The 11,764-nt window shown below is 41.8% G+C and overlaps 2 protein-coding genes across 2 annotated transcripts in view; one reads left to right on the top strand and one right to left on the bottom strand.

Moving 5' to 3' along the window:
• LOC109966437 (N-alpha-acetyltransferase 15, NatA auxiliary subunit-like) overlaps window positions 1–4,435 on the top strand; it is a 21,091-nt gene extending 16,656 nt beyond the window's left edge. The window contains exons 18-20 of the mRNA XM_020611266.1: window positions 547–690; window positions 3,263–3,360; window positions 3,566–4,435. Of these exons, the coding sequence (XP_020466922.1) occupies window positions 547–690; window positions 3,263–3,360; window positions 3,566–3,775 (452 nt within the window). The 3' untranslated portion in view covers window positions 3,776–4,435. The remainder of the gene's footprint in view (window positions 1–546; window positions 691–3,262; window positions 3,361–3,565) is intronic.
• A 47-nt stretch (window positions 4,436–4,482) lies between these two features.
• Window positions 4,483–11,764, bottom strand: part of ugl (ureidoglycolate lyase) — a 14,151-nt gene continuing 6,869 nt past the window's right edge. Inside the window, 8 exon segments of the mRNA XM_020611258.1 lie at window positions 4,483–5,879; window positions 6,148–6,269; window positions 8,459–8,529; window positions 8,609–8,681; window positions 9,180–9,272; window positions 9,371–9,449; window positions 11,274–11,472; window positions 11,709–11,764. The exon segment at window positions 11,709–11,764 is cut by the window's right edge and continues 19 nt beyond it. Coding sequence (XP_020466914.1) covers window positions 5,714–5,879; window positions 6,148–6,269; window positions 8,459–8,529; window positions 8,609–8,681; window positions 9,180–9,272; window positions 9,371–9,449; window positions 11,274–11,472; window positions 11,709–11,764 — 859 coding nt within the window. The 3' untranslated portion in view covers window positions 4,483–5,713.

Below are 11,764 nucleotides of genomic sequence, written 5' to 3'. Positions count from 1 at the left end.
CTGCCAGCCTTTTTTGTTTTTTTTTTTTTTAACTGTGCTTCATGCAATCATCAGTAATTCAGTAAGTAAAGATATTATGGTTGCACCCTTATTTATTTAAACTAACTTTATTTTTGTTTCTCTTCATTCCTTCAGAGAAGTATCTCTTGATGCTGCAGTCAATAAAGAGGGCTGTAGTCATAGAACCTTCCAACCCATGGCTGCACCAGTGTCTAGTGCGCTTCTTCAAACGAGGTGAGCATAGCCCACCCCGAGCTGATGTCTCATAGTGATGTCTGCTGCATATTATTCGGGCAAGTTATTCAAAGATACCTGAAGGGCAGGTGTTCTGCATGTAACTTTGAATCATCAGAAACCTTGTGTGATCTTGGCATGAACCCACATTGAGTCAGGGCGCTGTCAGCATCTGTTAAGTAGACTGAAACCTTAAGTGTCCATCTAACTTTGATCCACTAATACGTCTGTTGGTGTTCCTCAATAGATGGACATATCTCTGTTTGAGTTCAGATTTTTGAGGCTTTATTTGCTGCTGTTTAATGTGTGCAGTGGGTGAGAGTGCGGACTTGGCGGAGGCAGTGAGGACAGTGTTGAAACAGGAGATCTCCAGGCTGTTTGGGGACAGCAACCCTCAGAGCTTCAACAAGAACTACTTGAGCCAACACTCCAACTCTATCCCACACCGACTTGCTGGTACAGAGCACACACACACACACACACACACCACACTGACTCTCAGACCCAATGAGACATCTGTCATTTATCTTAAATTCATCCTCCACTCTGAACCATGTTTTGCTTTTTTTTTTTAAACTTTATTTGTTTATTTCAATTCAGTTCAATTTAGTTTTTTTTTTTTTTATATCGCACCAGTTCACAACAAAAATCACTTCAAGGCATTTCACACAGTAAGGTCGAGACCTTACAGAAAAACCCAACAAATCCCCCTTGAGCAGCACTTGGCAACAGTGGGGAGGAAAAACTCCCTTTAACAGAAGTAGCCTCTGAGAGACCCCAGCACTTGGAGGGCGGCCTGCTGCCTTGACCGGCTGGGGTGAGTGGATAGAGGAGAGAGGAAAGAAAAGCCTCAGAACTAGGGATGCACACCCCTAACCATTAATCGACGATAAGAATTAAGAGATTAATTCTATCAGTTAAATGGTTAAAAATGTCAACAGTTTGCTGAAAAATAGGCTATAGAGGCCACATATTGACTCATGGGGATGTGTGGTGGAAATCTAATCAGACACACTTCCCCAGCGGAGAGGCTTCCCCATGCTGGCCACTAGTGAGGCGCTATCTTTGCATTCCTGGGACATTGGTACCATCAGACAGGGTATCCTTCACCGCGGGTCCCACAGCATGTTGACATGTTGCTGCCAACAAAAACCAGTAGGCTATAAGTTTGTTTTGTTAACCCGTTGGGGGTTTTGATTATTAAGTCAAGAGAGGAGGAGGAGGTTTTCAGAGATTTCACTGTGTTTCCATTAGTCTCAGTGCTAAAGTGGTACACAGTACCAGCGATGCTACATTTTACTCTATGGCACACTGGCACTTCTCACAAGCTGCTGACCCTCTTTTCTGCCTTCTCCATGGGTTTGAGATGTGATGCCGGTTCTAAGGTTTACTTGCACGATTAAGGTCTTTGCAGTACCTGCAGTTTTCAGAGGAATATAGGCTGAGAGTGGTCTGTTTTACTTTGAAAGGAGGCAACATTCATGGCCCACATCTAATATGATATCACACACCCCTGAAGTAGCGTGAGCTGCCTCAGGACAGAAGCTATAGGCCCATTTACAGTTCCATGGGTGGTTGATGCTATGATGTGTGTTCCGTTTATGTTCATGTTTTGTTGTTGTGTTGTATCTGCAGGTGTGAAAATAAACCCCTAGAAAAGAAGTATTTTTCATGGGTCACACACACTCATCCATTCTAAATAGCCTAGCTTTTAATCTTGTCGGTTAATGCTTAATAGGTGGTTAACGATCATTGGCTATCGGTCAGATAAAAAAAAAGTGCATTGATAATCAGGACACAAAAAAAACCAAACAAACACTGGGCATATTGATATGGCTGGTGAGGTATCTAAGTTTAAAGGTAAGGTTTAGGCCATGTTCAGACTGATTTTAGCTCAGACCTTTCATACAATTAAATGAGGCCAGACTACCGAGATGTAGTGGAATTGCCAACACAGAAGCAGGTTTGCAAAAGTACAGTATCTAACTAAATATGTACAAGCACATACAGTACCTGTGGTGGGTTACTTTATCTTTTCAAATACAGCTTTCTTGTTATAAAGTATTTGTCTTCCAGTGTCATCCCAGAGACTGAATGGTTAAGGGTATACCACATATTGTACAGTAACTGCAATATCCACAGTTGACTCAAGGGCCTTTGTTGCATGATGTACCACATATGGGAGAGAGGAGACAAAGTTAGTGAGAAAGAAAAGCAACAAGAGAAACTCAGAGCACCTTGGGGCCCCCCAACAGCCTAGGCCTATTGCAGCATAACTAAGGGAAGGCTCAGGGTCACCTGATCCAGCCCTAACTATAAGCTTTATCAAAAGGGAACGTCTTAAGTCTAATCTTAAAGGTAGAGAGGGTGTCCGCCTCCTGAACTGAGACTGGGAGTTGGTTCCATAGGAGAGGAGCTTGATAGCTAAAGGCTCTGCCTCCCATTCTGCTTCTGTGGACTCTAGGAACCACAAGTAGAAGGATTTTAAATTCTATTCAGGATTTTACAGGGAACCAGTGGAGAGAAGCTAATATGGGAGAGATATGATCTCTCTTGCTAGTTCCTGTCAGCACTCTGGCTACAGCATTTTGGATTAACTGGAGGCTTTTTAGGGAATTACTGGGACATCCTGATAGTAAAGAGTTACAGTAGTCCAGCCTGGAAGTAACAAATACATGGACCAGTTTTTCATCATCACTTTCAGACACACTTATATTCGGCACAGACGCCCACTTGGACTCAAGAATGAACTGATTAGATTTTGGTGGTCGAAGGTCAAGGTGACTGTGGGCAGAAGCATACAACCACAAGCACATACTATGCTTTTAATGAAAGTGTAAACCAACCAAATTGGATTTTTAATGCCACATATGGGGCACACTTGTATTTGTGGTCTTGATTCATATCCATTCAATGTAGACCAAAAGTGAGGATGGAAATGTTACAAGGTCTTGAAGATTGCAGTCAGATTTGCATGTGGAGTTGTATGTCTATACTGACTGTCTCTCTCTCTTTTTTGTATTCCCAGCTGCTAAGATGATGGTCTACCTGGAGCGTTCTTCTGAGAAGATGGCCTGTGAGATAGCTATGGCCCTAGATGAGTCTTTGTCTGGAAGAAGCATACAGGTTGGTGATGATTTACCAATAACTATACAGGAATAAAGCCAGTTCAACTTAGTCTGATTCTGGTTTACTTGGGGCTATCTGACTTGACAGCACCTAACATTGGTTGTCCCAGATAACCAGAAACACAAGGCTACCGAACTCAGCCATGTCTCAGCATGTCCACAGTAATTCAGATAAACGAACTGTGTGTGTTTGTGTGCTACAGATTTGTACTGAGGTGCTGGAGGCTCTGCGTGAAGGGCAGCTGGGCGAGGGTCAGCAGAAGGCTGCTGAGGCTTACAGAGCCACCTGCCATAAGATCTACCCCTACAGCTTGGCTTTTATGCCTCCCGGTTACCAAGACAACAGCACCACAATCAGCGCCAACGGCGACCTGTCAGCAGGAGAGCACGATGACATGGGAAATGAAATGTGAGGCTGGATAAGAAGAGAGGAGGAGGAGGAGGTGTGAGCAGGCCGCCAGACCCCTTATCCACCAACACATCCATTTCCCCATTCCCCCAACTCCTGTCTGTGGGCTATGGCTGCTGTGAATCGCCCCCACTTTGCACTGATCTGAATGGACTGAGCACCACAGGAAAGAGGGGAAAGGGAGCTGGCACCTGGAGTAAGATGATGCCCAGTTAACATTTTTAAACAATTTAACAAGCCCTGTCCACAGCTGTTCTGTAACTGAAAATACAGAAAAATATGGTATGGGGTGGCAAAAAAGGATTCTGGGAGAGGTGGACATTGTCTGGCTACGATGGCTTCTGTAAACACAGTTTAGTTTTTCTATAACTCCTGTGTTTTCACGCCATGTCCTTCTTATAGGTGCATCTGCGTCTCATGTTTTTAAAAGTAATTTATATATTACAAACTGACAAATGGATTAATAAAACAATGTTTGCAAAACCAAATGGTACCATTGTGGTAGTGTTGGTAATGTTGGGTGTTGCTGACAATGTGAGCTGGTGTTTCCCAAAAACAAACGACATGAAAGAAAAATTGCTGTTTTGTTTGTGTGCATTTATCTACTTATCGAGTCCATTAAACCCTACTGTCAGTTTCCTGTAGTTCTCTTCTCTGCCACATGGGGGTACTGCCCGCTCCCAGTTGGAAAGAGAAGGATGAGAAGACTAAAACTAAATTGAACATTCCTGTCAAAATTAACTCTGCTCCATCCTTTTACTTATATAGGAGGAGTCCTGTGAAAAAAGAAAATGACAGAGAAAAAGCAAGCCCACATAAAAGCTCATCAGATATACTGCTGTACTATCAGCGACATGAATGTGCTGCTCTTTTATTGTTGTTCTGCTGAGTGTCCATGTCTGTTAGCCTGCAGACCACATCCTGTCATTTCCTGATGGTTAAAATGCAGAGTTAAAATCCCAAGAAGAACAGTGGTGTTCATCCCTTATGATTGGTGTAAATCTAAATGGTCAGATTTGACTTCCTGGGTCAAAATACATTTCTTTTTGGTAATAACAGACGTACTGTCTCGTACTTAACCTAATAAATATAATGTTTGAGTTTTAGCAAAATGTTTGACAGAGAAACCTCAGAACATTGGCTTGAAGTCGACACTTAGACATAGTGTGCCCCCAGCTGCCATACCGGGGTATCTAAGTTTAAAGGTAAGGTTTAGGCCATGTTCAGACTGATTTTAGCTCAGACCTTTCATACAATTAAATGAGGCCAGACTACCGAGATGTAGTGGAATTGCCAACACAGAAGCAGGTTTGCAAAAGTACAGTATCTAACTAAATATGTACAAGCACATACAGTACCTGTGGTGGGTTACTTTATCTTTTCAAATACAGCTTTCTTGTTATAAAGTATTTGTCTTCCAGTGTCATCCCAGAGACTGAATGGTTAAGGGTATACCACATATTGTACAGTAACTGCAATATCCACAGTTGACTCAAGGGCCTTTGTTGCATGATGTACCACACTCTTGCTCCAAACAAAGGCAAAAAAGGAGACTAATTAAATGCAGGTTAATTAAAACCTGTTTTTTGGGGGGGGGGGGTAGTTTTTTTTTTTTTTTTTTTTTTTGTTTTTTTTTTAAACATTATAACTTCTTCAAGCTGATGCTGTAGGCAGTAAGGAGCGATGGAGCCACAGAGCATTCAGACCCATGTCTGCTTTGTCAAAGGATGTGAGCAGAACTCACACTGAACCAGTGTCATGCATGGTTTAGGCTTAGCTAAGGATTATTTTCATTCTTGAGTAATTTTCTTGAAGTAAACAATTAAGTTTCTAAAATATCCAAAAGTAATGAAAATGTCCAGTGTAAGTTGTACAAGGCCAGAGTGGGTCCTGTATAGAAATTGTTGCACAGGGAACATGAAGCTGTCCTCCAGCTGGGCTGTCACAGTGTGGGATGGAGCTTGCCCAAGGCTTCCACCTGGCCAGTGTTCTGGGAGCTGAGAAATGTGTGGTCCTGATTCAAGTAGCTTGTGATGAACTCTGGGAAATCTCTCTTTAGGACCACCTCTAGGAACATGTCCGCTGCTGTCTGTAATATCTGTTTAGCCCTGAAGAAGACAAACAGACTCACGACCTATGCCACAGAACAGGTATGACGGAATCATCTTTGCACAGAAAATCATCAGTTTCAATTTGTATCTCAAACAACTATAAAAGTCCATTTCACTCCATAAGAATGGGGGTGTTGTGGTTTGAACTGTTAAGACACCTCAGTACGGGCAAAAATCAGAACTGAAATAAGAATAGGAAAAACAACGCAAGTCTAAATCAAATTAAATTACATTTCCTGACCCATAGATTTGTCAGTCTACTTACCTGACCGAGTGACAGACAGTGCTGAGCTCCATCCTGACCTCCGTGGTGAGGTCAGTCACCAGATGCCTATTCACCACCCTGCTGTCGTCCTCCAGCTCAGTCTGATGACGAATCCATTGCCAAGAACACTGAGGCTGCTTCTCATGTCGTACCAGTCCATCATCTTGAGGAGGCTCTTATTCCTGCTCTCTGGAACCAGGAGGCTGCTGCTGGAGGTTGCATGAGAGCAACATTTGTGGAAGTCTTTTATGGAATGGCATGCCCCTTCATTGGAAATCAGTTGGCGATTGGATGTTTCAGATGAAGGATCAAAAGAAGAGGATGTCTGTCTCCTTGGTTCCTCTCTCCTCACTCTTTGTAACTTATGTGGGCAGGGCTAGGAAAAGGCACGTGAGGGGAAATGTGGACCTATATAAGACGCATGGGAAGCAGCTGTAGTCTCAGTACCTCACCACCCGAGCCACAGCACAAGTATGGCAGAATAGTTTTTACATGGAGGTTCTTCAGTTTTCATTTGTAAAATGACTAAGACTAAAACTAAATTGAACATTCCTGTCAAAATTAACTCTGCTCCATCCTTTTACTTATATAGGAGGAGACTTGTGAAAAAAGAAAATGACAGAGAAAAAGCAAGCCCACATAAAAGCTCATCAGATATACTGCTGTACTATCAGCGACATGAATGTGCTGCTCTTTTATTGTTGTTCTGCTGAGTGTCCATGTCTGTTAGCCTGCAGACCACATCCTGTCATTTCCTGATGGTTAAAATGCAGAGTTAAAATCCCAAGAAGAACAGTGGTGTTCATCCCTTATGATTGGTGTAAATCTAAATGGTCAGATTTGACTTCCTGGGTCAAAATACATTTCTTTTTGACACACACACACACACATATGAATCTGAATAAAGATGGAAACCCACCACAAACCACTTTTTACAGGGGTTAAATTTGTCAACAATCTAGTGCTGGGAGATGTGAGTGATATGTTGCACTGGTCTGGACTTCTATGTGTATTGAGTATTTGGAGTTTTTAAATATTGGTTGGGTGGCATGGTGGAGCAGTGGTTAGAGCTGTCGCTTCACAGCAAGAAGGTTCCGGGTTCTACCCTGGGTCGACCCGGGGCCTTTCTGTGTGGAGTTTGCATGTCCTTCCTGTGCCTGCGTGGGTTCTCTCCGGGTACTCCAGCTCCCTCTCGAAGTCCAAAGACATGCATCTTAGGTTGACTGGTTACTCCAAATTGTCCGCGTGTGTGTGGTTGTCTGTATCTAAGTATCAGCTCTGTAATAGACTGGCGACCTGTCCAATGTGTACCCCACCTCTCACCCAATGTCAGCTGGGATGGGCAACCCTATTCAGGATAAGTGGTATAGACAATGGATGGATGTATTGGGTGCTGTGCAACTTTCAGGAGACACACTAAAAAGATATACTGGGTAATAGCTACACTACTGTTTACATAGACAATTTTTTTCAGCATGTACAAGATCATTTAAACATATGGAAATTGATACATCTATGATTACAAGACAGATTAAAACATTTTTTTGGTTATAAAAATTATATTTAGAGGATTGACTTAGACAATACACTTCTATATGTGGTTTTTAATGCAGCCGGAACAAGAACAAAAGTACAGAGTGCATCTTTAAGTTCAAGTTGGTTGTTCTGAACCAAGGGCCCCCTGGACCCACCTCTAAACACCCCTGCTGCCCATGAATTAGAGCTTCACCTGAAACATTGAAGATGCACCTGTTCCCTCATCGGGCTGCTCTGCTTGTCTTGGCTGATGCTGCTTCCTAGATACTAAATAATTCCATTCCCCTGGCTTTCTAGCCTATCCAAAATGACAGTATAGTAAGCTACAACTGAGCTTGTTGTCTACATTACAGTAAAACAAAAGAGGCATCATTTCTATTTTATCAGCATTTCACTATTTATCCATGAACTTTGAATCTGTGAATATCTTTCTAACTTTATCGAAGTCAGCCACTATAAGATTGTTGTCAGGACACTGACCAACAGCTACCGCCTCCTTATTTTGCATGTAACACGAGCTTTAGCCACCCCACCACCCCTTCAGTAGCTCCAGCGCATCAGAATGATCTAACATGACTTCACTCCAAAGGTAATGCACATGGGTTTGCTCAAATACTGGTAGGTACATTTCTGTCCTCCCAAAATATTGATAGGGACATCTCCCTAGCATCCATATGCAAAACTAAAAAAAGTTAGCTAAGACCTAGATACATTTCTAAAGCAAATGCTCTGCAGTGTAGCCTACACTTGTGGATGCTGTACTTGGATCATTTAGCACCTGTGATCTGGAAATCTCTGCTGTGGCTGAATCTTCGACCTGGCCTCTGAAGAAAAAGTGGCCTTTACCTAGGAAACAGAACATCAAAATGAGACTTAGTTCTTGCTACTGAAAATGAAAAGAACATGAATATGTGAATGAACTTACCAGATAGCCAAGCATTAATGAAGAGGACACCAACTGCTATGTTATACTTCAAACCATAAAGGGTAACTCCTCCCTACGGAAAAACAAAATGCACCAAATTATACTTTATTATTAGAGACCAAGACTGTACATGCTGTTCTTTTATATAAAGCTATCGAGCTGTCTGTGACATATATGAAAATGAGTTCAGATCTCAAGCTGAACACCTGAAACCTGTGCTGCCATACGTCTTCAGTTCAGTTCATTTTGGAGCAACAGCGCTAAACACTGCCATCATCAAAACACAAAATGAGGGATGATCTTTAGGAAGAATGCTGTTCATTCCTCCAGTTCCACACACTTGGAGAATCTATGACAAGGAGCATTGAGGCTGTTCTGGAAGCTTGTGGCTAAACAACACCTAACCAAGACAATTTATGGTGGTTTTCGCTTTCATCTTACACCTATCTTTCTCTATATAAGGGGATTTTTCATTTCCCCCTAACATATGCAGTTTAAAAAAAGAAAAAAAATGTTTGGGTTTCCCCAGGATTCTGCATTTGAGTTCTTCAGGAACAACTGAACAACTGACCGAGGGCATGGACAGCAGGTCCTCAGGAGTCACAGTGACATCATTTCGAAGCTGGTGAAGTTGGTTATCGCTTTCAGTGTGGAGCTGAAAGAGCTGGAAGTGTGAAGGATTACAATGAACAGAAAACGACATCTTTATTAGCCACTCTGCATTTATAGTTAGCTTTATATGGCTCTTGATCCAGTTCTTACTTTCTGCATTGGCTCGGTTAAGTTCAGGTCATACACCATAAAACCATCTACTCCAGCCTTGATCTCCAGTAACTTCAGTCTAGGAGGTGGGAAAGCCAGAGCACTCGGCATATGTCAGTTTAAAAACACAGTCATTGTGCAGAGAACATCTGTCACCTCCGCACAGAATACAGACATCACCAGTGTAAATGCACAATGATACTGAACACTATGTGGTTAATTAATATGACAGAGCAATAACTACAGAAATAATTGTGACTAATAAAATACTTCAGTTAGGCCTCCCCTCCCCTCACCAGTGCAGTATGATGGACACCAGCTAGACAGTTTTATAATGGTCCTATGTTTTGATGAATAGAATGTTTACTTTCCTGTGGGCAATACCATCACCAAAATGTACCTAAAATATCAAAAGTACTCATTGTACAGATAAATGACGCCAGTGATTAATATGTTTTTGTTTTGAAATAATTAGATTGGTAATACAAATATATTGGTGTGTAAGAGATGGAGCTAGTTTTAACTACTTTATACAATTTGATAGTTTATTCCGATGGCTCCCTATGGAGGGTTTGGGTGCCCTGAGAGTCACAGGATAAATCAGGGGATTGCGAGGGGATTAATGGGGTAGTAGTTCTGCCACACAAGTTTTTCTGACATTTAGCTAATCTTGGCCTTTTTTGGTGTTGTAGACCCCAGTTACCTAAATTAAGCAATTTGTGATATTTCATAGTCGTTTCATCAGTTACTAGTGGGTTGTTATCAAGTTCACCTTCCTCCCAGTGAGAAAAGTTTATATTACTTTGAAGACCACTCTGTCCTTCCGGTAAACTTTCCCCTTGACTAAGACTTTGATCTATGAGAACTTGTAACCTGCAGATCAATAATGATAAATGCTTAAGAGTAATCTAAATGTATTATAATTAGAGAAGAAATACACTTTACCTTACTTGTCTGCAATTTCAGAATAATTTCTTAGGGGTATTTTGGCAATGACATGAAAATATTTATGTCCTAAAAAAAAAAGTCATTTGCCATATACAGTAGATTTAAATGGGATCCTTCCCTGTTGACAGGGCCCTATCTTGCAACAAACACATGACGTGCAGTGCGGGTAGCAAGTCTGTGTTTCCTAATATTATACCTGCACAATTAATGTTTTCACACCATGTGCATCACGGTGCCTTTTTACCAAGCAGCAGTCTGTCAACTTTGCGCTGGCAGGTGTGTCCAGATGTGAAAACGAAGTGTGTGTGAGGGTGCTCAAAGTGACTGCACCACTGACCAACAAAAACCAGGTCTGTGGTCGACAGTCAAATCATCACTGCTAGTTAATGGGCACTTTGACCGTGTTGTGATGCGCATCCACTGCATTCACATGTTATGTGGCCTCATGAGTTACAAAGAATGACTGGATTGTGTTTTTTAAATACATTTTTTGTCGATAGATTAACTTGTTGTGAAAGTTTAACTCTGACACATCACACTGGGGCAGCTTGTCAATCAAATTATATTGCAAAATACAAAAAAAAAAAAAAATGCAAGAAATGTGCAACGCAGGGTGAGACATTTGCACCATAAGATCATGTTGAGAATGTTCTTAATGTACAGTATGTTGAAATGAATATTTTCATAAGATCTAATACCTCTACTTTTCTACCCTTACCAGTAGTGGTTTCAGTAGCAGCGGTATGGCAGTGGAACAGTGGGCTAAGCAAGGGAAGTTCTGGATAACCAGAGTGACTGCTTAGTTTGTAACGCTATGTTGATTTTCACTTGCTGAGATAGGGACAGTGAGTCTGTGCCAAAAATCACAGCCACAGTAAAATCATCAGGACACTTTGCAATGTTTTAAATAGTGAGTTTTGTGGACATGTATGTGTGTTAACTGTGATATGCCTGCCTGGTGACAGTAGCCAACACCCTTCTGTGGGAGTCACTGAGTGGGTCCTGAGGCAGCAGCAGAGCAGCCATGCCACCTGTGGCCAGTGCGCCACGACGATGACACGTCTGAACCAACAGGTCCATGTAGCTACGCAGAAAATGCTTCTCCATGTTGACATATTTGCTGCGGTCAGGCAGCAGAAAAGCCTGTCTGTGACCTAAAGTAGAACACTTCTGTGAAACAGATTCTCATCATAATTTAATGTGTCTTTTGTGTACAATATGTTTATTGTTAACTGTTAATAATAATAACAAAAACAGCTCATCATACGTACGTATTATACAAGCCCTAATTCTGACACCATATTTGATATTCCCTGAAACAGTGATTGGGTTCTGAGGCTCAGTGGAAAACAACAAGTGATAGTGATGTCAAGAAGAAAGTGCGGCTCACCAAACTTATTGACAAAGGAGGCTGAATAATCCCAGATGCCACAGTTGAGTCCTGCT

This window comes from Monopterus albus, unplaced genomic scaffold (assembly GCF_001952655.1).
Source record: "Monopterus albus unplaced genomic scaffold, M_albus_1.0 scaffold111.1, whole genome shotgun sequence".
In the NCBI taxonomy this organism is placed as follows: domain Eukaryota; kingdom Metazoa; phylum Chordata; class Actinopteri; order Synbranchiformes; family Synbranchidae; genus Monopterus; species Monopterus albus.
This window is presented reverse-complemented; position numbering and strand designations above follow the sequence as displayed.